General features: G+C 44.0%; 1 protein-coding gene across 1 annotated transcript in view; it reads left to right on the top strand.

The window, feature by feature from the left end:
• Nucleotides 1–290: 290 nt before the first annotated feature.
• The window catches only part of LOC124185414 (zinc finger protein rotund-like), a 68,327-nt gene continuing 42,318 nt past the window's right edge, over nt 291–26,299 (top strand). The window contains exons 1-4 of the mRNA XM_046576176.1: nt 291–635; nt 1,751–2,002; nt 19,342–19,410; nt 19,498–19,549. Of these exons, the coding sequence (XP_046432132.1) occupies nt 306–635; nt 1,751–2,002; nt 19,342–19,410; nt 19,498–19,549 (703 nt within the window). The 5' untranslated portion in view covers nt 291–305. The remainder of the gene's footprint in view (nt 636–1,750; nt 2,003–19,341; nt 19,411–19,497; nt 19,550–26,299) is intronic.

Genomic DNA, 26,299 nt, shown 5'->3' with positions numbered 1-26,299 from the left:
AAACCTACGCATGTACACGTCACGGTATGAAATACAAACGTATGTGTAATAATATTAATAATAATAATAATAATAATAATAATAAGCGAAAAGGAGAGAGAGAAAGAGTTTGCCAAAGGTAAAGAGAGTTTGAGTGCAAAACGAGCTTTCTACGTAAAACGTGTAACATTAACTGCGAAGCAATCCGAATACTTCAAACAAGTATAATAAAACGAAAAGAGTAAAAGTAAGATAAACAATTTCGATAATCAACGCAACCCGGCCTGTCCGAGGTTCCCTTCCTTCGTTCGCACGACAAATTCATCATGTCTACGGTCAGTGTTGTATCAAATTCGTCGGTGGACGTTGATTCCGATTCGTCGAGCGAAATGATGCCGGTGATGACGGACAGCGGTGACAGAGATCAGAAATTTATACTACCGAACGAACTGTACAAGAGCCTGCTCGCCAGTGCGGTGCTGGGAAAGACGGTTCTCAACAGAAATCTCAATCTTAAAGATAACCTGGCCAATCTGAAGGACAATCTAAACGCTCTCGGTGCTCTCAAGGAGTTGAAAGATTTGAAAGGATTAACGGTCAGCAGTGTTCCGGCATTTCCGAGAAACTTGGCGCTGCACAGAGAAGATCATGACGAGGTTAAGACCGTGGCAGCGGTTCCTTAATATACTCTTTATTCGCAAAAAAAAAAAAAAAATTCAAAATTCAAATCATTCGTTAACTTGGCTATTTCCAAACACACGCCTATTTAATTAAATTAAATTTAACTCGTACGAAAGAAAAAAACATTCCAACGTAGGAGAGCGACCCCGTCTCAGTGTAGAAAAAATTTCAATGATTCGTATGGCTAAAGACACGAGCAGTGGAGAAAAAATGATAGATATAGAACGGAAGAAAAAGATGGTGTGATTTTTTAATGGCGGAACCGATTCTGCAAGAAAAATTGCACGAGAGACGAGAGAAATAAATAAAAACGGGACTAGGTAGAAAAAATAAAAAAAACAAACATAAAGTAGCCGAAAAGCGAGACCGACTTGTATTCTGTCCGGGTGTATGAAACGCGGTCGTACGTATTCTAGTTTAAGTAAACTTCGTTGTATGTTCGAAAGTTGGTTTTGAATCTCATTCAATTTGGTTCCTTTTATCCTCCCTGAACGGACGACCGCGCACACAAGTTGAATAACCCAGAAATCGCAGGTGACATTATTACTCATCTCGTCGTCTCCAAGTTCATCCCCTCGTTTCGTGTGCCACATATCATACGAAACTTCGTTCTTTATTGATGCAATTAATAATGCATCATACAGGGAGCGAAGATATCTCGCATGATCCCGTCACCCGTGACGCGAGAGGACCGAATACATTCAGCCGTCATCTCTTAATCTTCCGTGAAATCAAAATCCATTTAATTACACACGCAGCTAATGTCTCGACGGACTCAATTCCCTAATTACTATAAATAGGTACCGACGAGTTTACGGCTCGGGTTCGTCTCATTTCCGTATATCTTTCTCTCGACTGTGCACACGCACACACATAGGTATATATATGCTATTATACTTGCAGCGTTGAATTCGCGTTACACACGCGACGGCCAAAAAGAATGATATTGCACAAACGTCATTTACCCTATAAAAGAAATTCATTTATCATAATTAAAATACAACATTATACACGTGAATATATAACACAGTTGTAACAAGAATCATGCGATATTCACCGTATTATTATTTTTCTTTACATCCTATTGCAGAAAGCTTCCTTCGCATGGTCGGAAGGGGGTGAGGAGGGTGGAGGGGGTGGCGGGGGTGGCGGCGGAACCGGAACCACCGGGGGTCCAGGAGCTGGGGCCGGCACTGGTGGCGGGGGTCTGGCCCATTGGGTCAGTGTCATGGCGGAGCACATCCACAACCCTCATGGCACGACCGGCGTCGGAGGTGTTCATCATCAGCAGCAATCGCCACCCCAACCGCCGTATCCCTGGAACAACGGGATTCCAGCGGACGTAAGTTGACAAAAATCATAAAATATTTTCTTAACTAGTTGAAACACGTAATTTTGCCAGATTGATTGTATTCAGCGTGATCCGAAATATTAGTTCTAACGAAAATATTCCCATGAATATTCAATTCGAGTGAGTCGACGATGTCGATTTCGTAAAAAAGATTGAACTTGGAATTAATTTTGACACTAGATTTTTCCTTTTTTTTTTGTTCTCGTTTCGAATTAAAGTGGCACAGTTTGTTGTTCAGCAGTCGGATTAATAACTTTTGATATTCGTGCTACCGATTGGACAGCTGGTGTAAGATTATTTCATATTTTGATTAGAATAATTACAACGCAAGGAGCTCTAATTCACAGCAGACACACTGAATAGAATAAATCCAAACAGGCGGAAAAGTCCTTGTTTCGCGAAACTTTACCGAACGCGGTTGAAGTTTCGCATGTCAACGGAAAAAGAAACTTCAAGTTTCACTAACGTTTTCACCCTTAAGGATGTTCCGTGACAGAGAGAGGTGTGGGTAAAATTATTCCGAAGACTCTATGATTCGCGGCAAAAAATTTTTGTATAAAAAAAAAAGTAATGACAAAAACGAAAAGCAAGCCTCACACTAAAGGCGTCGTCAGTTGAGAGTGCAAAGAAGTAAAGAATCTCGCGCTATGGTTAACCGTACGTCGTTCAGGGTGCGCCGGTTTTTCCTTCCTGCATAACTTATGGGATTAGATGCTCCAGCGAAGTGTATACGGAACAGATTAGTCGCGTTTGTAGGTAAAAAAAATAGAAGAAGTAAAGGGAGATAGTCAGCGCTCCACCGGCCAAAAAAGGGTTGCGTGAAGCGTTGTTTTGCATATTATACTTACACACCGTGCGGGCACAACCGGTATACACATCTGCCGGAAAAAATTTCCGGAAACTATGAGGTGAACAAAAAAAAGAAAAAGATCCCGGGCAAAAAACATTCGGACGAGGGAAAAAAAATGTCGAGCAGCAAAAAAGACCCGTTGCAGCGTCGCTGCTGCTCATTTGAATAGATCGGTAATGGGCGCCCCGTTATATACTTATATGCTTGTTGCATCGTCGGACTATCGTTCGCATCATACGCTTATACACATGTCACGTACAATTATGTATGCGTTTATACCTTCGCGCAAAACCGCTCTTTATACGGGGATGTTCGCAGCGTTGAACAATCGACATTTCCTTTCGATTGTTCTTTCACTTTTCTCTCGTTAGGTCGATTCCTCTGCGACCCGGGTGATATTGAAATTTCAAATTTTTCTTTTGTCACTCCTCGATCCTTTTACCTTCGATTCGTTTCTACGGTCTGTAACGAGTCGGCTTGAATTTTACTTCATTTTTTTCGTCTTTGATTCTCCTTTTTTTTTTTGCCATATTTTTTCTGTTCGGGTCGTTTTCATTTCTAAATTTTTTATTTCTCCGTTTCCTTGCCGCATTGTTGTGCCGCAGGGGAAATTCTGTGGGACTGTATAAAAGTTTCGGATAGATTTGGACCGTTCTTTCATTTTTTCTGATCTTCAATTTCGCCTAAGTACACGAGCTAGGTACTCGGGCACGTCTTGGACGGCTTGTTCCCATATCAGCAATGCAAAAATTCAAATTTCGAATCATTAATAAAAATTAAAGAGACATCAAGGGCCACCCTTTTTTTTTACTGTTCTCGCGCTCAGGGGCGCGGATCACGGCACCCCTAGCGATTCTTTTTCGTGCGGGTAAGACCCCTTTATCTTACCTGTGGGGCATAATAGCGTGAGACTATGGGCCCTTTATGCTAGGATTCTTAGGATCATCAGCATAGACTAGTGCGCCGCCACCCTGTCTATAAGAATCTGCATAACGCCCTGTGGCCATTTTTTAAGGGCGCACCTTCTGCTCTTTCTCTTTCTCTCTCTCCTTCTGTTTTTTTTTTTTTTTTTTTCTATTCTTCGACCGATGTCTCCTACCTCCATGGGACCTCTGGGAGCTGCTGAGAAACAACCCGATACGTATTTAATGGTGATGAAACTGAAACGGGCGCTAATTTCCTGCCTGACAAAACCGGCTACCGTGGACACGTTTACCGTTTCTACGTTTACATTAATTTTGGGTAACTGCGGTAGCTGATTCTTTTCATCCTTTTTATCTTTATTAAAGATAAGATGTTTTTCTTAGTTTAGAAAGACAGAAAGACAAAAAGTGAGATAATTGACTCCTGTGCGATGCTGCATCTTTTTTTTTTTTTTTTTATTTTTCCGGACACTTTTTTGTCCGTATTTTTTTTTTTCATCGCTTCTAACCGGTTAAATTTATGAACCGGTAGGAAACGCACATGTAGATATAACGGGCTGGGTAAGGATGCTACGTGCGCTTGATGCGGGCTTCTTCTGTATCGGTATACGCTGCATGATGCAGGATACACTGGTGCACGAAGATGATCTTGTACGTGGTTACTTACGTATGGGTATATGGGCCTGGGATTCGGAGGATGTAATCTCCCATTTTGTTGCCATTTGCCCAGCGGGTGGTCAACCCTTTTAAGCCTTGGCGCGCATTTTTTACGCATCTTTGGTTATAATCCTCTAAAACGCTTAGAGCTCTTTAGGCTAATTTCTTTTCGAACCCCGCTCGATCTCTCCTCCTTTCCATCTCTCTCTCTCTTTCTCTCACCCCTTATTTTTCTTATTCTTGCACCATGCAGCATACCCTTATACACGTGAGGAGGTGAAATGCAAAATGCTCTTTCGCCCAGCAGCAGCGTTACGTGTGAGAGAATTTTTTTTCTACCGCCATCCAGCTAACCCTCAAAGATTATGTAAAAGAGCCTGCACTCTCTAGAAATTAAAATAATGGTTCCCCCACTCTTCGCGGCTAAGCGTCAACGCTGCAGCAGCCACTCCTCTCCTCTACCACCACTACCACCACCACCACCATCACCATCACTATACCATTGCATCGCGAGGAGGAGAGAGAAGGGGGAACAAAAAAAAGTACGGGAAAAAAATTTAGAGAGAAAGAAAACCCCGTTCATTTTTTTGATCACGTTTTTTTGTCTTCGGGCCATGCAAATCGCGTTGCAACGGTATTTGTCTAGAAAGGAAAAAAAAAAAATCTGTCATTGTCTAACTGCAGAGATGATGAAAAAAAGGGTCACAGGGTACCGGAATGGCTAATGAATTTTTCTGGGGGTTTCTTCTCTCGTAACGGTGTCGCGAGTCCTCCGTATAGAGGCAAAAAAAAAAAAAAAAAAAGAATGGCATACAGAAGTGATCTTTCGAACGAAATTCGCGACCGGTGATGCGTGGTGTTGAAAAAATGTTGCTCTTTTTTATCGTCGAAAGATACCAAGCGTCACGGGAGCGTCGTAACTGGCATGTGAATTTACTTCTTCGTTGGGTCTATATTACGTGCTCTAATGCATGCTCGATGACTTGGCTTGAGAATTGTGACTGGAAAAATAGCATCCCGCGGGGCGACTTCCCCTCCAATGGCTGTGCCTTCGGTTTTGTTTATCTCTTCCTTCCTTCTTTCTCTTACCGCGTTATTGTTTTCCGCGGTGATCGGTAAAGATCAGCAAACAAAAGACGATCGGTGCGACAAACAAAAGATGGTGTTGTCACCACGATCCCATCGCCTAACCCGTGTCACAACATTTGTCCCCCAAGAAAGTTTATGGGACTCGACGCCTTTTCTATCCTCCTGCTGCGGACGCCAGATTTTTCGAGGGATCCTAGCCGCCGGGGATGATTGGTGTAAAAGAGAAACGAAGGGAAGAAAAGTGTCCCACCGATCCAACTTTCGGGTATGAACCTTTTGAGCATTTTGTTCCTTTTCTTTTTCTTTGTTTCCCTGCTCCTTCACCTTCTGTTCGCCCGTCTTCTCGTTCCTGAAATTCATTGATCACTTTTTTGAAACCTGTACCAGAAAACGCGGTGTGTTATACGTATCTAAGATGAGCCTCGGGTCAACGGCACGCTGTGGGCCAAAAAAGGCGAGAGGGAAACAAGAAATGGGGAAAAAAGTGAAACCCCTTTTTTTGGCAAAGTCATTGAACTTTCGGTCTGAGCTTCGTCTATCGACTAACTGCTTCCGGAATCCCTTGAAGAGCGCGCGCGCGCAAAAAACAAAAAATAAAAAAAATAAGGCCGGGATTTCTACCGGTAACAAAAAAAGAGCAAATATTGAGTCCGATATTTAAACGAGGTTCGCGGTGAATTCACGAACACACGCACACCTCGCGTCGCGTTTCCACTTTGGCAAGGTGATCCTTTCCTCGCTCGCTGTCACCGAGACCCCCGTCCCTCCCCCTTCCTTATCGCCTCTCCGTTGGCTAACCGGAGGAGCGTAGAGGTCGAGGATACTGCCTATTTAATATTCGAGTCTTTTTGTTCAACCCTTTCACCGTGCGGAGAAGATGCTGCGTGGCTGAAATCGTTGTTGATTTTTTTTTTTTTTTTTTTTTATCCTTCGTTCTTCTTCCTCCGAGAGGGTTGGGAAAAAGGTGCGGGGGGCTGCTAAACGCGAGCTTCGAGGCCTAGAGCGCATATGTAGATTGAGCAATTGTCTTGGGAGATTTTTTGGTGGGTCCCGCTTTTTATGGTGGGGTGTCCCGTGAGAATCTCGTACTCATATAGCCGTCGATTTGCATACAGCACGGATTATTTAAATCGTTTTCTTTGCTATTGTAAGGACTCCTTGTTTTTGATGGAGATCCTGCGGAAGGAGACAACTGCAGCGGCGCAGCCGCGATGAGCAGGTCCTCCTGTATAAGATTCGGCTTTCGAGAACACGTCGTCGAGTGTTCTCCTTTCAGATTGAAATTTTTATTTTTCTGTCTCTCCTCTTCTCTCTCTCTCTCTCTCTCGCCCTTTCGAATCAGCCTTTCGAATGTTCGTCCTTTTCCTTTATTCTTCTCCTTTGTACGAATGTGTGTGCGCGCGCAGGCATGCGTTTGTTTTCTTTGCATCCGTATGTGTATGCACGTTATACGGACACTCGGTAATTTAACTTTTGAAAAAACAAACGTTGACTCGAACCCGCATATCGTTTCAGACGACGTGACCCGCCGTTTTGTACACACACACACACACACGCACACACACAGACACACACATGCAGATGCATAAACGATCCTTTCACAATAATTTATTACCGTTACATTCAAAGTTCGCGCCCTCATTAAAATTCTGTTGCAATTTCGGTGAAGTCTCATCAGCGTCGTCGGCACCGCTCAAAAATACCTGATGTCACACAGCACAATGCTAATGTACTTATATATATTTGTCTTTGAGGATATAAATCCGAGTCAATAAATACATCGAAGAAAATCAGCTGGGTAAACAAACATAAAAAAAAAAAAAAAAACTCGTGCTTGTGCATTGGAAGAGTTGATATTTTCTTCAAATCCCGGAGCATATCAATCTTGATTTCATTTCTTGGGATGAAGAATATGATTTTTTTTCAGACATTTATTAACAGCGAGAGACTACGTTAACATCGTTGAGAATTTGAAACCGGAAGTGGCGAGGGTTGTCTGCACACAACAATTTTACCAGAAATTCTCACAGTATTTAATAAAAATTGGTCCACTCTTCAAGGATGTGTAAAAATTATACAGGAATGTGAAAAAAAAAGTTTGAAATGAACGAAAATTTTTTCACATCGGCTTGAACTTTCGTAAAATTGTGTTATATCACTTTTCAAACTGAAGTCGAATCGGGCACAAGCTAAGACGCGTCTGCTTCATGTCACAAAACGAACACGTGGCCTGGGAATAATGAGGCTCACTGTCTTATGACACACTCTAAAACGTATAGCGTATAACGCGGCGTGCCGGTGCCGTGACGTGAGAGAGATACGGTGAACACGGAGCGCATAATATCACCGAACGGAAATTAATAAATACAGTAAGTAAACCGTTCGAAGACTCTCGTCTGCGGACGATGCTCTTTTTAAATTAAAAAACCGTGAATCGCTGCGGTCCTAAGTATAATATAATTTTTTCGCCGTCTTCTTCGGGCGAAGTGATCCTCGACTGTGGTGATTATATCAAGGACAATTTCCTCGATCGGTTGTTGAGGCCACACAATATGGTTTATTACGGGACGAACGAACGAGGGGAACACCAAACGCTCACGGCGTCCTGCGGTGGTCGAAAAGCAAGAAGGATGGACTGGGCACGATGGAGTCGATATCTCGTGCTTAAATGGTCCGCGTGACCTAGTGGGGAACCGACTTTCCCCGAGGACAACCCTTGAGTTAACCCATCTCCATTCCACCCCATTAGCCGAGGGTATATAGGTACTATCGCGGCCGGCTTGCGTTGGTACCGGAGAAAATCGTGCTTCAATATACCAGATCTAGGAGTGTGTTTGACCGCGTTGATTATCAATTAGCGTTTACACTGGCCTGCAGGAGCCTGGGGTTGGACCCGGGCGATGCGGCCCTCGACAACCACTCGCGAGTGGTTTATTTCCAATTTTATGGCCCTGAGGCTGCTTCTTAATAGACCGTTTATTCACGCGATTGCCACGGGTATTCGAATAGTAGACGAATTTTCGTCCGAGTCACGCCAACGTACTAAACGCGTGTGCATGTGAGTAGGTGGGCACTTGACAGTCCAGCCTACCGGGTAGAAAAACAGTGTTGAAATCATCGGTTACACAGACGATTCATTTATTATTTGAAGAATTTTTAGTGCCTGTTTGGTGGCAGACATTTGAAATTATACAAGTACTGCCCGTCGTAGGGAAAGAGAAAGAGAAAGAGTGAGAGAGGGAGAAGGAGAAGCGGGGGAAGGATAGACTCGCCGAGTCTCAAGTGGCAATGAAAGATTTGTTGAGAATCGAAGTGTCAAGACACGGTAATCTGGATATCGTAATGAAGGCGTCGACAGTTTTATAAAATTTCACCGCTGACGTTGTGCGCGCGCGGTAGGTGGCACAATATGACCACTCTTCAAAGGTGCCTGCAGTTCATCCTTTACAGTCCAACAGAGATTGCCTCATCCTCGTATTTTACCCAGATGAAGAACTAGCCCTCCTTTCAACGTTCACTCATTACTCACATATGTATACGTATATTCGGTCGGCTTTATTTCAAGTAGTTACATCTTCCAGGAATAACTTGGTTAGTCTCTCTGCTCGGCGTGGGTATATGACTGTATCTCACTTCGCAAGTACCGATCAATCACCTTCTACATCGGTGGAACAAAAAATTTTACTTCGGTTAGATGAATCTGAACATTTTGCCGGATAATTCTCCGCGGATTTTATAACGCGTTGAAATTTTTGTGCTCAAGGTGTGATTGGTTAGGGGATCTAGTCAGGATTTTAAACAAGTTGGCGAAATAAATATTGTAAATGAACCCACTTGGCGCTCGTGATCTTAACGCGAACCACGTGTGCGCCTACACTGCCAACGCTCGTGCCAACTTTTGGCCAAATCAGTCCATATATCGACTGAACAACTATCATGTACTGGGAAACTACCCTTGAACTTTGTATCCGTAAAATTGGATCAGTCAATGGTAAACTCAACACCAGTTAGATTCGACGCTATCTCTTTGTGTTTTCTTGTGCCGCGCGTTATGCTCACGCGTCGCAGTGAACATTCAGCTTATAGTTTGCTTTGAAAGCTTCCAGATATGTAGTTGCCCTCTCCATTGTTCATGGATCGAATTAAACTGATCTTCATCTTCCACCACGAACTCTCTGTATTCTCCACGTGGACGCAAATTCCTGTACATTCCCTTCTCCCAAAGTCGGGGTCGTCGGTCAGAGCGATGGGGGTAGTACAGGCTTAAACCAGAACAGGACACCCTTGGATCATGGACCGAGTTGGTTCGCGCGCGTATTTAAGGGACGCTTGTGTTGTGCCGGGTTCTAGGGAGCAGGGAGGAGGGGTAGGAAAAGGGAAAAGGGTGAAGTAGGGGAAACGGGGAAATGCAGGGGCTGGGGTGAGTAGGTCAAACTTTACGGCCGAAGCGTCTAGACGTCGTTGCGCCCCGTTCGGAGCAGTAAAACAGTTTTAAGGGGCTGTTTTACTCGCGAACGAGCCAGACGAAGACGGACGCGTTCAGCCGGCTATTCGCTAAACGAGGAGGAAAGAATCGCTGCACCGGACGGGATGAAATTTCGTAATTTCGTCAGAGATGGTATATCGTTTACTCAGCCACCCGTGCCGAACGGGTTGTCACGGAAAAGTTCAGCCTTGTTTTCACCCCCGCAATCGACGGTGTTGTGCAGATGCAGGCGCGTTCGACAACGAATAGGTGTAAAAATTGTTTAAGAATAAAACGACTAGACCGCGAGTGTTGAGTCATTCGTTATTTCAGAGTAAATTAGTCACGCCTGATAGTTGCAAGATAAAAAAAAGAAAAAAAAAAAACTTTATAGCTGCAAACAAGTCCGTTGAACGAATATAACTGCAAGACTTTTTCTGTTTTTTTTTTTTTTATTTACGTTCGTTTTTTCTACCGTGTTACTTTTTTCGTAGTTTTTCCTTTGTTATGAGTGCAAATTTTTTTCCAGTGAGTCGGATATTTGCAAACCGATCGATAATTGCTCGAAGCTGTCTGTTACTGTAAAAATGTTTCTAAGATAGACTTTACTTTTTTCTCTGCCCTTTTTCGAAACGATGGCAGGCTTACATCCAGTTATAAGTGACATCGAGGTACCCGAGCATTAGCCGTCGTGATTCCAGCTTTCTTTTACCGCTGTCGAAGCTGCAATTCAGAATTCAATGTTTTTTCAGTACCGTCTAATCGGGGGAAATTTAACCTGTAATAAATTTTGCTCGGTTTCAACCCTTTTTATTATGCTAACCCCCCCCCCCCCCCCCCCCCTCCCTTAAATAAGCATGCTATTGAGTAAGCGAGTGCCAGAGAGAGTGAGAGAAAGAGAGGCACTTCACGACAGCTGAAGAGCACCACACGTGGCTTGGTAAAGGGTCACGCTGAATGGGTGTAAAGTTGAAGGATTGTGATTAAGAAAATAAGAGTATAACAGAAGTAGCTGAGTAACTGTAAACTCGCCTGGCTATATTTCCACAGTAATTTTTAAGCTTTTCCAATACATGAAATTCCGCAATCGCGTTGAAGGTTATTATCGGTTACATCGAAATGGCGGGACAAGTAAACGGTAAACTACATTTTCACAGTAAAAGTAATTAAAAGAGTTTATTTAGTACGATGACATCGCTCGAAAAAATGTGAACTCGGTCTAACGTACTTTAGTAGCTATTTTTTAATCTGAACAAAGTATAACCAAGGCACGTGCTATCTGGGCCAAGCATATAACCTCCGTGCCCTCATCCAGATTCTCGTTTGCCTGACCATTTCTAATGTCATTAAGTCCATGCCCCTAACACTGATACGTATGTAATCGATATGAGAAATGGTGCGATGTGCCAACAAAGTGTCGAGACCAACTTCGTGCCATGGTCCGAAATTGAACCGTCATTGACAGACGGTCGAAATCCATAAGATATCTGGTGATTCTGAATGGAACGTTGCACAAGTGTATAAAAAAAGTCAGACTGAAAAAATAAAGTCGCGAGGTTTAATTAGGCGCACTAACTGCTGCCAATGACTTGGAAGCTTTGTAATATTTTGTGCGCAGCTTGAATCGAACTTCAGACTACTGCAGATCTCACGAACGTTGAACGATGGAAAGAATTTGGGGGAGGCATGAAAAGCGGTTTGTCTCATTTCGCAATTTTATTGGAAATACAAAGTGACGCCTACCAACATGTGAAAAGTGTAAGTTGTCGAAGAGTTATCTGGTAGTACAGTGCAGAGTTTTCGGGAAGTTCTAGAACGACATATGTGTTATCTGGGCCAAGTGTAACCTCCGTGCCCTCTCCCACACTTCTTGTCTCGAATAAATTTCTCTCTCTGTCTCTCTCTCTCTCTCTCTCTCCTCCCCCTCGAACCGACACTCGGTCAGTTAGTCCCCTCGAAGAAAGTAATCTGTCTCCGTCTCGCCTCGTCTCGGTTCGTTCCTTCCCTCGCATTCGGTATCATCGGCTCGCTCGTCTAGGCGACGACTAAGCAACACGTGGTGACCGTTCTAAGCCTGCAGTCAAGTGTCTGGAGCATATACACAAACGCGTACCTTAGACGCCGTGCTCCGCACTACCACCCAAGCAAACCTAACCTAACCCTAGCAACTCTCTCGAGTGTTACGACTGTGTTTATGTGTTGGTACAAAAGATAGTGTTACAGTAGTTAGCAGCTGAGGGCATACAAGATGTAGGGAATTTCTAAGCGGACACATCCTTTTCGCTTCGCGCCATCCTCAGTTTCTCAGCCTTCGTTGGAAGCGGGGAAGTGTTGAATGAAATTATTCGTCATTCAGATCGCAGTCTTGGTTTTTCGAGCGACCGTAGAATTCGCAAAGGGTATTTGTATTCTAGGTCTCTTGGGTCCTTTCGCCCAAGAGGTCGAATTTACCCACCACTCGAAAACTGCGTCATAGAATCTCATCGAAGAGCCGATCAACGGACAGACCACTGGGATAAGAATTAAACTGATTTCAGGTTTACTCGATACGTGTATGTTATCTGGGTTTATACGATAAACGAGAAACTAGGTAGGGTATACCTCTGTATATCCATCAGTTTATGGACTTTCCCGTCTAGCCTGCAGCCGCGGCTGGTGGATGCTGGCGGAGACTGTAAAATTTTTACTGCGAATTGTCTGCAGACCTAGACTGGCGGTATTATGACTATAAAAATAAAGAAACAACGGAGAGTAAAGCACGGGGGAAAAGGGAGAGAACATGTCTAGGTCAGGCGTTTTATTATTTGGGCCAAGCGTTTCGATGCCCTCCACTGCGCGTAAGGGATTTCACGAATGAAAAAATGTTTTTTGGCCACGGTGCCGATGCCAGGTCCGAAATTCAGCCCTCCGAAGCGATATTTCGATGCGCGACAAGTCTCGAGGCCTCGAGTATTATCCCCGAGACAATCTTGGCCGCGCGGGGCGAGCAAAGATCAACCAACCCCACGATCCGAGGCCAACTGTTGAGTTTTATCACCCCAAGAGCATGAGATAGGCCACATGTGTCTCCTTCCCGCACCCTTCGCGCAGTCTTTACTCCTCTCGTCTGGTGTTGACAAAAAATACCGAAAATGATAGCGCGGCCATCTTTGAGGCCGTGACGTCTGTGTGGGAACACATGTGTTATGGATATATTCCTAGCCGAGTTTGTTACGCTGCTGAGGGGAATTTAGGAGCGAACCCGGCTCCTCGTGTCTTCTTCTCCTTCGCCTGCATGCTCCAGCCTTTTAGCTCCGTCACAAACCGACTATCCGGGATCCCCTGATACCAGAAGTCAAAATTAAACTTAACGACTCCACGTTTCGTGTTTGAATATTTTATTGCACGTCCGTTTTTATCTTCATCATTTTTTCGCCATCGCTTATTAGAGTTGAGCTGTGTGAAGATTCTTCCGCTTTTGTATATTTTCGAGTAATATTTGCTTAATCGTTGCGCAAATCTGCGTTTGGGGAAGGTGGTGAAAAAAATAAATAACAGAGAATAGATGCAAGATTAGCGAAGCATCTCACTTTACGTGCGGATGAAGGCGAGCAGAGGCAGAGAGAACGGGTCGTCGAGTCCCGCGGAGCACGTCTCCAGAGTCTGTTAGGGGACCTGAGAAGTTTAAATCTTGGAAAACAATTTGTGGAATCTTTGCCCGTTTCAAAAATCCCGACCGCGCCTCCTTAGGAGTCAGATTTCTTGTCGGGACACTTTGAAAAATTGCCTGGTGGATAGGGTTTTCGACATTTGAGTCAAAATCTTAAAAGAGTGAGTGATAAATTGAACGCAGCTGCCTCAGCCAGCGTTTAAGGGTTACCTATACTGGCTGCACGTGGGCTGGACAACCCGTGGCACAAGCAGAAGAAAAAAGGAAAGAAAAAACGAGACTAAGAAAACATATTTTGACTGCAAAATGATCCGCGATAAATCGTGCTCGAGTGTGCGTGACTGTATTTTTGTGCGCATACACGATTCGGTGAAAAAGTTGTGCTCCTCGGTGAATTTTTATCAAAATCTACTAATAGCGTGTGCACGATTTTTATCCTGTTCTAAATGTAAATCAATTTATAATTGCCAATCGATTTCCGTCCCCGCGGCTATATTTTTTTGTTTCATTGCATTTATATCTGGTGTCTTCCTTACATCTCGCGTCTTTACTTAACCTTTCAAACACAAAGGTTACAGGATACCTACCACACAAAATTAAACATCTCACGCACACGATCCGGTATGAGTCGAATCACCGAACGGTCGAGAAGTAATTTTTCTTATTGCAACTATACTAGTCCAATTTTCAATTACACAAATTACGCGACGAATCCAGACGCGCTAAACCATCAACGATCAACGATCGACTTTGGACGAAAATATGTAGTAAATCCGGTTTTTGAAGACCCGAGCAACCTTATCGGGTCACACAATTTATGCTACGAATTTCACACACACACACATTTCTACCTACAGAGGTGTAGGTAAGCAAGAATATATATTTATTTAGATATTGTGTAAACGGGGTTGATATATAGCGGCGGCGGCGGCGTCGCCGATGACGTAATCGCGTCCGTTGGGCTAGGTCGCGGCGCCCTCGGTCCTCCTCCACCTCCGCCCCCACCTTCACCGCCGGCGAGGCATCCAACCTCCCCCCATCCTCGGCCCCCTCCTCAGCCCCATCGCCTCTCTTTCGTGCCGAAAAAAAAGAAAGGCTCGCAGAAAGGACGCCGGGCGTCGTGGCGCTCTTTGGCTGATCAATACACCGCCTCGTACGCCGACGGACACGCATGTGCAGGGCTCTTCTTTCGTCGTTGACTATTTTTTCCTAATTTTCTCCTTTTTCTTTTCCTTTATTTTTTTCTTTTTTTTTCATTTATTTATCTTTTTTTCCCAGTGTGTGTGTGTTTTTTTATCTTACTTTTTTCACGTTTTATTCTCTCTTACTCGATCTCGTTGTCTCCTTCTCGCTCGTTCCCTCGCGCTTTCTTTTATCTATTCTGTTCTCTTCTCTTCTCTTCTCTTCTCTGCTCTTCTCTTCTCTTCTATATTCCTGGATATTTTTTTTCCCCCCCGTTTCTTTATGCTTTTTGGATTTTTTTCACCATCCACCCCCGACGTTCGTCCACCTTCCACCTTCCACCTACCGCGTTCTTTTGTGTACGCCGTTTTCTCTGTACGTGTATTAACGTGTCGTACTGTATCGTATCATGCCTGCGTACTGCGGCCAACGCCGATACACGTAGGTACGTACACGCATACACACATGTTCTCTACTCTCGGTTATATCAGCATGGCCATGCAAGTCGCAGCTCTCATGCCTAGACGATGCAAGGCTATAAGCTGTACCGGCTCTCTGGTCAACGAGACGTCCCCGCGTACTTGGAACTCCCTGACACAACCGACCAATCAAATTCCTTTTATAATAATTATAGTGAAATGTATGTAGTTTCTCATCGTGGCTGGCGGGTCTGGTTATCCGAATACAATTTAAAAAATAAATAAAAAAATAAAAAATGAGGAACGACGCGCAGATGTATATTCATGGGTATATTTTTACTAAAATATCTCACTCGGCATATTTCACACGCAGAAACGTATCTAAAGAGCTTTTCTTATCTAATTACTGGATACCGTTGCGAGTGATAGATTTCGAGTTGATATACGCCTAGCGCGCATCGCTCGAGACGAAATATTGAATGACCTTATCAGGCCATGCGGTGAACGAGCCCTTGCAATGAGTTGCAGAACTAATTGATACGACGAGAGAAATGGCCGAATGTCGAAGGGTACTGGCTACGAGCGTATCATCGTCGATGAAAGATTGAACAACGAGAGGATATTTTCAGAATTTTTGTTCAAAGTTGCGTTTCGGTCACCGTGAAAATTCCGCAGGTATCAAAAAATTTTATCATACCTACTTGAACGAAACGAGTGCCGGGCGAAGTTCGGTCGATATGCTAATTCCAATTTGGCGAAGTCTGGTTAGATTTCTTAAAATCTATATGAGATTTTCAGGGATATTCTATTTCTTTCACCTTTATACTAACACCGCGAAAGCCAATCGATTTCTTTCGTTGCATTGTTTAAACCTTGTTTAATTTCGCTTGATTGTATAATTCGTCTGAGTCATAAATCACAAATCGTCTATCCGGTATTATGACAAACTGGGAATAAAAAGTGCAGGATGTAGCGGACCGACGAGATCAAACCGCATTCAATCGCAATTCTCCTCCTCGTGCCTACAATGTGTTGAATCATGATGTACCTGTACGCTTGCAGCTGTACGGCCGACAAAGGGAACATTCACTCCGCGGGCCCCTCACAACCACCGTATGCCGTCATCTTGACCCCCTTTCTGCGGATTGGATGAAGAAAAAAATCCGATACACCTTTTTGCACCACGCGTTTGAGGGTTAAGATTCGAGGGTATTCGAACCGAGGTTTCGTCACGTTTCGTGCGATCTTCGATCCCGGCGCACCTGTGCGACACGTCCGTCTTGAAGAGAGCGTAACTCTGTTCATTGGTTGTTACATCATCAGGATTTTACCGTTTTCGACGCCTGCATTAAATCCGAAAGTAGAGAAGAGACAAGAAACAGGAATATCGCACAGATTTTTCTCACACCTATTGTATGCGGTTTTTTTTTTTTTTTTTTTCTTCACCAGCGTTTCTTCATCATCGCGGAAAGTGGAAGTGAATGGAGGAAGGTTAAACAGAGGACACAGGTGGACCGAAGGCTTGTAAAAGGTTTTTTCCTCATGAAAGAACCGCGCCGCGTGGTCAGATCCTCGTTTTAATCTTAATCCGTAATGGTTTGTTCGGACATTGTGTCCTTCGCACGTCGAGTTCGGTGAGGTCGACGGAAATAGAGACGGTCCGAGTTCTCGGGCGCGGGGCAGCCGCCGGAAGAGCAATTTTTTTTCAACCTCACCGGCTATCTTTTTGCGTCTAATATATTTTTTCGTCATTCATCCAATTTCCGAAAGTCTATACACCCTGCTGAACGGAGGGGTCCATCCCCGGCATTCACCCTCCCCCCCCCTGCCCGTTATAAAAAACGATATCCTTCCTAGTTTTTCTTGAAAAGTCCTGCAGCGGGGTGCGTGGGACATCCAGTGTTGCATCCGACGAGCCCTCCTCCCCCTTCTCCGTCGACGGTCCGACGGATGGACTCCGCTTTCTCACAAGGATGATCCACCGGACCTACTTCTCTCCTCGTACACTCGCCACCTGTAGCCCCCGCCGTTTCACCCCTCATCCTTGATCTAAATATAGGACTTTCCCACTGCCCGAGTCCTCCCCGTCATCCTAACCGCGGTGTGTACCCACTCGGTCAAGGACCACACTTGCTTAAACACCGGGGTAGCCGCGCTGATGGAGAAAAAATCAAAGGATGACCCCCATTTCCCTTCCCAGGACCCCTCCGCACGTACGTCCGTCCGTCTGTCTGTCTGTCTGTCTCTCTGTCTGTCTGTCCGTCCGTTTGTACGCCAGCCGGGACGCGAACTCCCTCTTCGACATGTTGACCGAGTATCCACCCGACCTGGTGTCTCTGGGTGCATCGGCACGTAGGCGAAGACATGCTCCGCTCGCTCCCCCGCGTACATTTACTGCTTCCGAAATATTAAAAACACCACGTATATGTTTAGTTCACGCGTGTGGTCCGGCATGTTCGCCCATGGGACCGTACGCGCGGTGGGGTGGCCGACGTTCGCTTGTGGGAACAGCGTATACAGGTCATTTTTCAAGAGACCACATATCGGGATGGAAAATACAAGGTGTCGGATATCTTTAGGGCGTATTGTGATTTTATCGTTCAGGCTTCGTGATTACTGGGATTCGTCCTGCGATTTAGAAAAATTTAGCAATACCGAGTTGGTCTTCTTTGTCGACGAGGATTTGGACACGTTCTCGGAGATCCAACGATTTATTAGGGTTGATGCAAGCTAGCGAAGACTTCTTGCCTTGACTTTCAAGAGTTTCGAAACTTCTCGTTTCAGAGGGATTTTTTCTTTGGGCCAAGTCTTTTCTAATCAATTGGAGAACAAAGGGGTAAAATATGTGAAAAATGGAACAACTGCGTCCACTTGATTCGCTGATCGTATAAATTTTTGTACGATTACGTTTGTACGAATGAAACTATTTTCATTCCTCTTCTTCTCCCCTATCGACTCCCCAAACAAGTAGCTCTAGTTTTGGCTCTGAACAACATCCTTTGCCTTTCTAAAATTCGGTCGATGAGGTTGAGCCACTGTCGACGATGACGCAAATTCCTGTTATATAAATAAAACGCACACCCCGTGTCCGTTTTCACTCCGTCCCAGTGTGGACGACGAGTAAACTAGGTGTAAGGGATAGAGAGAGCGATGTATATAACGAGAGAAGAAATACTTGAGAAAAGATTTTGTAATCTGAAACTTATTCGGTCGAACCGAACGGAGCACAGGCTGGGTCGGGGCGCGTTCATCACCATAGAAACATTGGGATGAGATGCTCAAGGTCACACCCCCGCCAACGCCGACCCAGCCTCTGCCCTCCTCCCTCCTCCACCCCCGCCTCCCTCACCCTCGCGTCCCGCCCGCTGACACCGTGACGCGCACGTCTGTGTTTTGTCTAGACCATCCTGTGCCCACCCCGTGAAACCTGGGCGGTAAACATCCCTCTCGTTTATGCGTGGAAGCAATTATTCAGCTGATTACTTCCAAGGTGAGGGGATCTCGAATCAATTTTCGGTCTTCGGTTTTCACGTTTCTTCCTTTTTTTACCTCGAAAGGATTTTTCTTTCTTTCCCAAGCTAGTTTGGAGAGAGACGGTCTTCCTCTCTTCTCATCGTCGATCGTGGCTTTAACACCTCGTTGCCACCTGACGAGTTTCTGGAAGATCTCACCTCGGCACTCCGGCACGCTCATTTTCCCCGATAAGCTTTTCTCTCCTCACCGCAATTCCGCGACGCGGGTGAAAGGTGACATTGCTAACTACACACATAGGCATGTTTTTTGTTACACGCGTATCGTGCCAATTATCGATCATTACGATTCATTCGCTGCGTATCGCTTCGATTAGCCACTTCGTTTTGCTGAATAACCGCGATAATTGCATCTTTACATGATTCGCGATTATTTTTCTTCACGGGTATACGGCTATTATCGTAATGACTTCGTTCGTCAAGGAATATCGAACATTTCCGTTCATGTCGCAAGCACTGAAACAACACGCGAACGTATTGCGTGAATTTTCCTGAAGCGAACCGCGGTTCTTTCTGATTTACGATCATCCGAATACGATAATAACAATTTTGTATTTCTTTTTCAGCAATGCAATCCTCACGAGAAAGACGGAGATTATTGGGGCGGCGGACGCACCGCGAAACAAGGCTACGAGGTAAGCTGAATCGTTCCAAAATTCAATCAATGTCCCGCTCAGTTAGTCCTAAGCTCATATCTGTTCATTCTACTTGGTCAATCCCAGCACTTTTTGTTACAGGCCAAGATGAACGCCGATCACAATCAGCTGCAGAAAGGTGAGTCCGGAAAATTTTTCGTTTCCTTGGCGTAACCGCTTGTCTATATCGAAATAATATATTACAAATTCGGCGAAGGTATGTCTAAGAGTACGATGAAAACGGGTGCGAGACAAGTCACGATGACGGCGGTGAAAAAATAAAACGAGAAAATATCACGCAGGAGTATAGATTTTTTCCTCGACCTCTTTGTCTCTGCTGATTCTTCTTCGGTCTGTTGAATTAATTCGCATTTTGCCGAGTGGCGCGCGTTCGTGTGTGTAATGAGCACCGAACGATAGTGATATAATGAATCGTGTGTTCTCACATGTTTTTGTCGTCTGTACGCCTAATCGTGGAAGCATGACGTCACAAATGCAAAATCAGAACCGGTTCTTTTAACAGCCGTATGAATATATATACACATACACGCGTATATAGGTGTTCGAGCAGACGCGTGTATGCGTGCCATATATTCATGTGTTCGTGTACTACGGATAGGAACGTCACGGGCCTGCATACCTAATCTCGAACCGCCTTCACCGAGCGAGGTTTGATTATAAAATATGGTTCGCATCTCGGATGACCGTCTACTTTTTAGTAGGTAGGTCGGTTGGTCGAGTCCCGTCGCCAAGAATTAGCGAATGGACACTTGAGAGCGTTTCGTCTAAAAATTTTTACTCCAGACGGTGCAAAATTTATCTGCGTTTTATAATTTCAAGGTTGTCTAGATGCTGCAATGCACCTTGTTTGTTTTTATGCAGTCTCCGCGTGTAGCAGGACCAGATAATTAGTCATCCTTAATTAGGATATTGAATCCAGGAAGTAATCGAAGGACTAATCCAGCCACAAATCTTTCCTGTTTACCAAGGTGCAAGATACCAGCGCAATTCTCGTTTCCGAACCTACCAATACCTTTGCATTGACGAACAAGCGACGAGATCGTATTTAAAACTTTGACACCGCGATGTGGAATCGTTTTCAGAAGGCTACTAACCGATATAGAATAGTGAAATATCGTAGGGTCTCCACGAACGGTCCTCGTACATGGAACGAAAATTTCAAAATGTTTAAATTCCATCGCCGTGCAGGCATTTTGTACTATTTGGTAGACGATTATAATAATAGAGGCAAAATAGCCCAGGGCATAGAGTCGAGATGGGACGTAGATTTGGGCATCATGCGATCTGTGCATTAAGGGGGCTCCCCCCAATCTTGAGCTTCTCTCTCCTTCTCTCTCTCTCTCTCCCTCTCTATTTCTTCTCTCTCTCTCTCTCTCTCTCTCCCCTCCTTCCTCTTTATTCTCTTCGTCTCGTGCTCGCGCTAGTCCGAGGTCTTGCGCAACTGGGAATGAACTCAGATGCCTTGAAGCGCCTTCGGCTATTCATGCTAGCCACGGACGAAATAGGAGTCCGAAATTATAATTTTAATAAATAGTAGGACCTACGAGATGCCCATACGATACCCAAAATGGCACTCGCGGTTCCAGTTTACCGTTCCATGCTCGTCTGTTTCTTATATTTGCCAATAGGCTTGGCTGTGAATGAATTCTAATTTCAATTTCGATTCGATCGAGGCTACGCGCGACAGAGTGATATATATATAAAGGTGAAATTTTGCCTCCGTTAAGACGATCGATGATAAAATTTGAGGATGATCCGTCCGCATCGGTAGTTCGAGTCGTCCTAATATTTTCGTGGGATATCTGCAGGGTTATTATACTCGTAACAGTGGCATTGAATAGCAATGGTTGTGCTAACGGTATCGAACTTGAAGAGTAGAACACCTCGGAGCGGATGGTCCAAATGTCCAAACAGCATTATGTACTATTCACTCAGCATTACCGTAAACCGCGTTGATTCTGTCTACGTCAACCTCACGGTACCAATCATCGTTTCCTTCGACTAACTGGCGTCACACGTGACGGTTGGACCTTTTCAACCTCGTCTCTCAACGTGTCGCGGTGTTATTATAACATACAGAAGGAAGTTTGAGGGATATTCCAGTGAGATCAGAACCTTGAAACGACGCAAATTCATTCCTTCCTTATTACGCTGTGTTTCCAAGCACACGCGTAACACCCGATCGAGCTGGAATGAATCGGGACGACGAACTGGGCCGCAGGTTTAAGGTGCTGGTGTAAGCCGGCGAATTAAAAGTTGGCAATTGTAACGCGAACAATTTGCAAAGTCTTGGTACTTAAGTCAATGGTGCTTAATACCTGCATGCGCGGACCTACGGCCACACAGCCTCGCGTTACGTAAAGGGTAAAAAGAAGTCTGCGCGCGGTAGCATTGGCAGTGAAAACGGTTATGGAAACATGACTCTCCTTTTATGATCATAGACTCTGATTACTCAATTTCTCTCTTAGGCGCGTAAGAAAAAATGGCGGGCAGTATACCTGCTCGCCTGCCTGCCGTGCAGTGCCTAGGTCAATGCTAATGCGCACATACAGGCTCGGCTTGTTGGCCCGTGATTTTTATCCCATACACCTACACGCTCCGCCGTTACGGAGCAATCGATTGCAGAATGACGAAATCGATCCTGGGATGGTCACTTTTCAGCCCCTCTTTTTACATTTACTCCTGAACCATTTTGTCCCTCTCTCTCTCTCTTTCTCTCTTTCTCTCTTTTCTCTTCGTCTTTTTCGTATAAAGGACGGTTTCATTCTTTGATGGTAATTACTTAACTTGACTCGGTACCTCAAGCCCGGGCTTGCTTAATTGACGTACGGACGGGTTCGTTCGTTCCACGCACGCGGTTTATAAGGCTTGTAATTTTGAAACGCTGAAAGGCGGAAGAAGTCTTAACGCGCCGCGGCGTTACCCAGACGCCGAGCAAGTTCACCCGACTTATCGCAGAGGTTTCCCCTTGGCTGTCCACGTTCCCGAGGTTAAAAAGTATACCACTGCAAATAGGTGTAGAAGATAACTATACAAATATTCCGAATTTAGCTCTACCAAAGCTGAGTTCATTACCGAGAAGAATATTAAAGCCGGACTTTTGATCTACCTTCCTGCGTTGCGTATCAAAGCTCAAAAAGTCGAGAAATGACTATAGACGAATATATCCCCGATCTCAAAAGGCTGATTAGATAAATTATTTCGCTTATAATCAGAGACCGGCGTATTCAGGATTTAGACACAAAGGTGGAAAATCCATTCCAACATCCCGCGGGGCGAACACGAGTGAGAAGTCGAGCGAAAATGAAAGAGGTAAGAAGAAAAAAGAGGAAGACGTGTCGTATAAAATCCGGTTGAAATATCGCAGAGTAATGTATGCATATTCCATCTCGTTAATTAGCCACGTCATACATATATATACATATATATATATATATAATATATATACAATACCTATATATAAGTGTGTGTACAATATATAAATATACGGTAACACGAGTAGTTAAATATTGAAAAATAGTCTGCAGCCTGTCGGACGCCAAAGGCCAAGGGAATGCCTCTGAAAGTTCCTCGGCTGCCCGGGACAACTCACCTTTTATCTCGAAGGTTGCGATTCGCGAAGGGAATGACCCGCCTCGCGACGCGACTTACGAAACGGGGAGAAAGAGGGAAGGGAAGGTAAGGGAAGAGGGGGGGGGGGGGGGGGCAGGCAGGCACAGGGGGGACGTTAAAACGCTCGAATCCGTATCAAAGGACACCGCGTCTCTCCTATGATGATGGCCGGTGCATTAAAGTCATGCACCTGTTATGCCGAGACGTTGCAGGAGTAGCCGAGAAGAAAACCGGCAACACTCCGAAAGAGAAGCAAGAGCAAGAGCCGGCTGCCGGCCAACGCGGCACGAACGAGATTCGTCTGCCAAGTGCACACCACGGAGGGAATGGCTACCGTCTCGGCTACCAGTCACGGGACACAAGGATGGTGCTCCTCTCATACTCTCCTGCTGACCATGCCACGCCATGCCACGCCATGCCATCCCGGTCGAGACGCGGAGAGTCACTCTCTTGGGCTGTAGCAGTATTTCATGTTTTTGCGTCTACTGCAAAGTTTACTGCCAATTAAAACTGTCTGTGGGTCCCCTGATGATGCGAAGGTCCCCTTTGCTCCCGGGACCTCCTCAACCTCTATCGCTACCCCGCGCCGCTCGCCAAATATGGAAATTCAATATTATCGGCACTTTACTGTTTTCTTTGGGTGTCTTTGAAAAAAAAAAGAAAAAAAAAAAAACAATTTTAGTTGTATCCTTTTTTAGATTCAACAATTTTTACTAACATTTTCACCTCGTTTTCTCAACTCTCGCCTTGGTCAGATTCAATTTAAACTGATCGTGCCAGTTCTATCGTCACGCGAATTTGACCAAAACAGAAAATAAATCTTAGCGTAGTCATAAACTCATTCCAACTAATTATAGTTGTATGAACTACTTCAGCCACATACCGAAATAAAAACAAGTTTGGCTTTTTTTTTTTCTACATCGAATCAGGATATAACTCAATTTCGTTCCGTTTTTCAAACACCACCTTGCATGTTTCGCGATAAAAATGTCCCATTTTTATGTAATAATTGCAAAACCCAGTGGCTCAATCTATCTACTAATTACCCGTAACAATTGACGTGAAATGGCGGGAAAAAACAGACTCGTTTGACTCTTTCACATACGCGTCGACGATTACAAAGAGAATGGAATGGTATTCTTCGTTGTCGATTGTCTAAGATCGTTTGGTTAGTAATACGCTATATCCACCACGATAAATTCGATACCGAAAATCGTTACGTAAAAGGCACTCGACGGGTGTATGACGTGTATCTGTATATATATATATATATATATACATATATATACGCTGTGTCATGTGTTCCATGATTTTGCCCGATTGCCAAGGTCAGTTGTTGATTTTTGAAAGTATCTGCATGCAGGTATGTAGGACCGGTTTTAGTGGCTGGTTATACGTGTACACACGTTCGAATAGATTAATTTGACGCGTTAACGTGTCTGGTACGTGCGACAACTTATATAACGTACCTACTGTGACCTCCAAATTTAAAATTGCAGCCGGACTGGTATTGACCAAATCATTACATTTTGTTATTAATAAAACGAATCTTCTTCGCTATCTTCGACTAATTTCGAAAAACCTGCGCCCCAAACGTTGTTACCGTAATATATGGGTAACACGAGAATAGTTCTTTACAATTATGTGTAATTTAATGTCCATCTTTGTAACACGATGCTTTGCATTAGATGTTATAAATCGTGTTTAGCCACGTTTTTCGTTTTTCTTCTTCGCAATCTCGAGGTACACGGCAATCCCGGAATCCAATCAATTCGTCGACACTGACACGAATTCACCTGTTTCACCATTGAAACACACGTACAAATGTTTATTCAATACACGGGCAATGGAAGAATATTTTTTTTTATCTATTTCTTTTCTCAAGAACTATCGTAAAAAGTCGTCGCGTATACCACGCAAAATCGGGATAGGTCATGGTTTTAAAATTATAACTGTTTACCTCACAGCAAACTTGCATATATATGTGTGATTCTTTTTTGCAAACGACCGCACAAATTTCTGAATCCTGACTAAAGAAAAAACAAGTTTCCGTATAAAACAAATTGCACACTTTCTCACTCGTTATAGTAAACTTGATAGAAAAAAATTTACGTTCCGTCTGTTCTGATATTGGGGTAAACAGAAAAAACTCGATTCAATTAAATAAAACATAAGGATGTTAATTGATCAGCGATCACTGATTTACAAGTTTTTCTCTCACTGCAACGAGTTTTACAACAAAATACAAATTAAAAAGTACAACAAAACAAAAAGTATCAGCACACTACACACACTCAACTGCTATTATTTTATACAATCTTATTCCGGGTTGACCGAATATATACGTGGATTTAATGATCAGTCCGTGGTCGTTGTTGAGGCAGTTCGGATGAAAGTTTTCGTCTTTCGGTTATCATTTTGTACAAATATCACACCTGTATCAATGGTTTGATTTTTGCACAACTTCATGACTTGACCGAAAATCGCGACTGTTACTTGCCTTTTTTTTCTGCAAAATCGATTTCGTGCGTCGCGAGAGATTAGAATCGTACACAACTAACGGGCAAAAAGACTGGTGTAACTGACCTGGGCAATAAATTTGAAAAAAGTAAACAGACAAAAAACACGCAAACTGTAAGGTCTGAAGTGCGGTGGTTTTTCATTCATCGTCATGCTGCTGGAATTTCAACTTGATTATACAGGTCATTATTTACGATCCAATCGTTTTCTTTTCTAAAACTATACACATGTGCCTATGCTCGTTTTATTACGTGGTATAAATATACCGAGTGAAAGTAAATCAGTGATAATTGTTAATTAAGTACGATATCAACTTTTTATTTTGATCATATTTCTTTTTTCTCTGCCAGGTATTCCCTGAATTTTCTTTCAACCAAATCTGTGCCCGAATGCAACGTCAGTTTGTCTTGTATGCAGTTTTCAGCCAACTATTTCCTCGTTACAATTCACGTTACGTCAAATTTTCAAACAGCCGGAACAAATAGAAAATAGAATGAGCATCAACGAGTCGTGACGGTCAACTCGCTCGTGTCAAACCAGAGAGTTTGTCGGCTATAGTTATTATCTCCGTTGTATGGTGTGTACATTGAATATAATATAATACAGCGCTATAAGCGTCAACGCGTGACAGAGTAGAAAAACAATTCCATGTGTACAATGAAAATAATTGTCGAGTTCCCACGCTCATCAGTGCAATGATAATTTACAACTATGTATATGCAATATAATGTATGAT

The sequence above is a fragment of the Neodiprion fabricii genome, chromosome 6, assembly GCF_021155785.1.
Source record: "Neodiprion fabricii isolate iyNeoFabr1 chromosome 6, iyNeoFabr1.1, whole genome shotgun sequence".
In the NCBI taxonomy this organism is placed as follows: Eukaryota; Metazoa; Arthropoda; class Insecta; order Hymenoptera; family Diprionidae; genus Neodiprion; species Neodiprion fabricii.
Note: the sequence above shows the minus strand (reverse complement) of the source record. Positions and strands in the feature narration are given on the sequence as shown.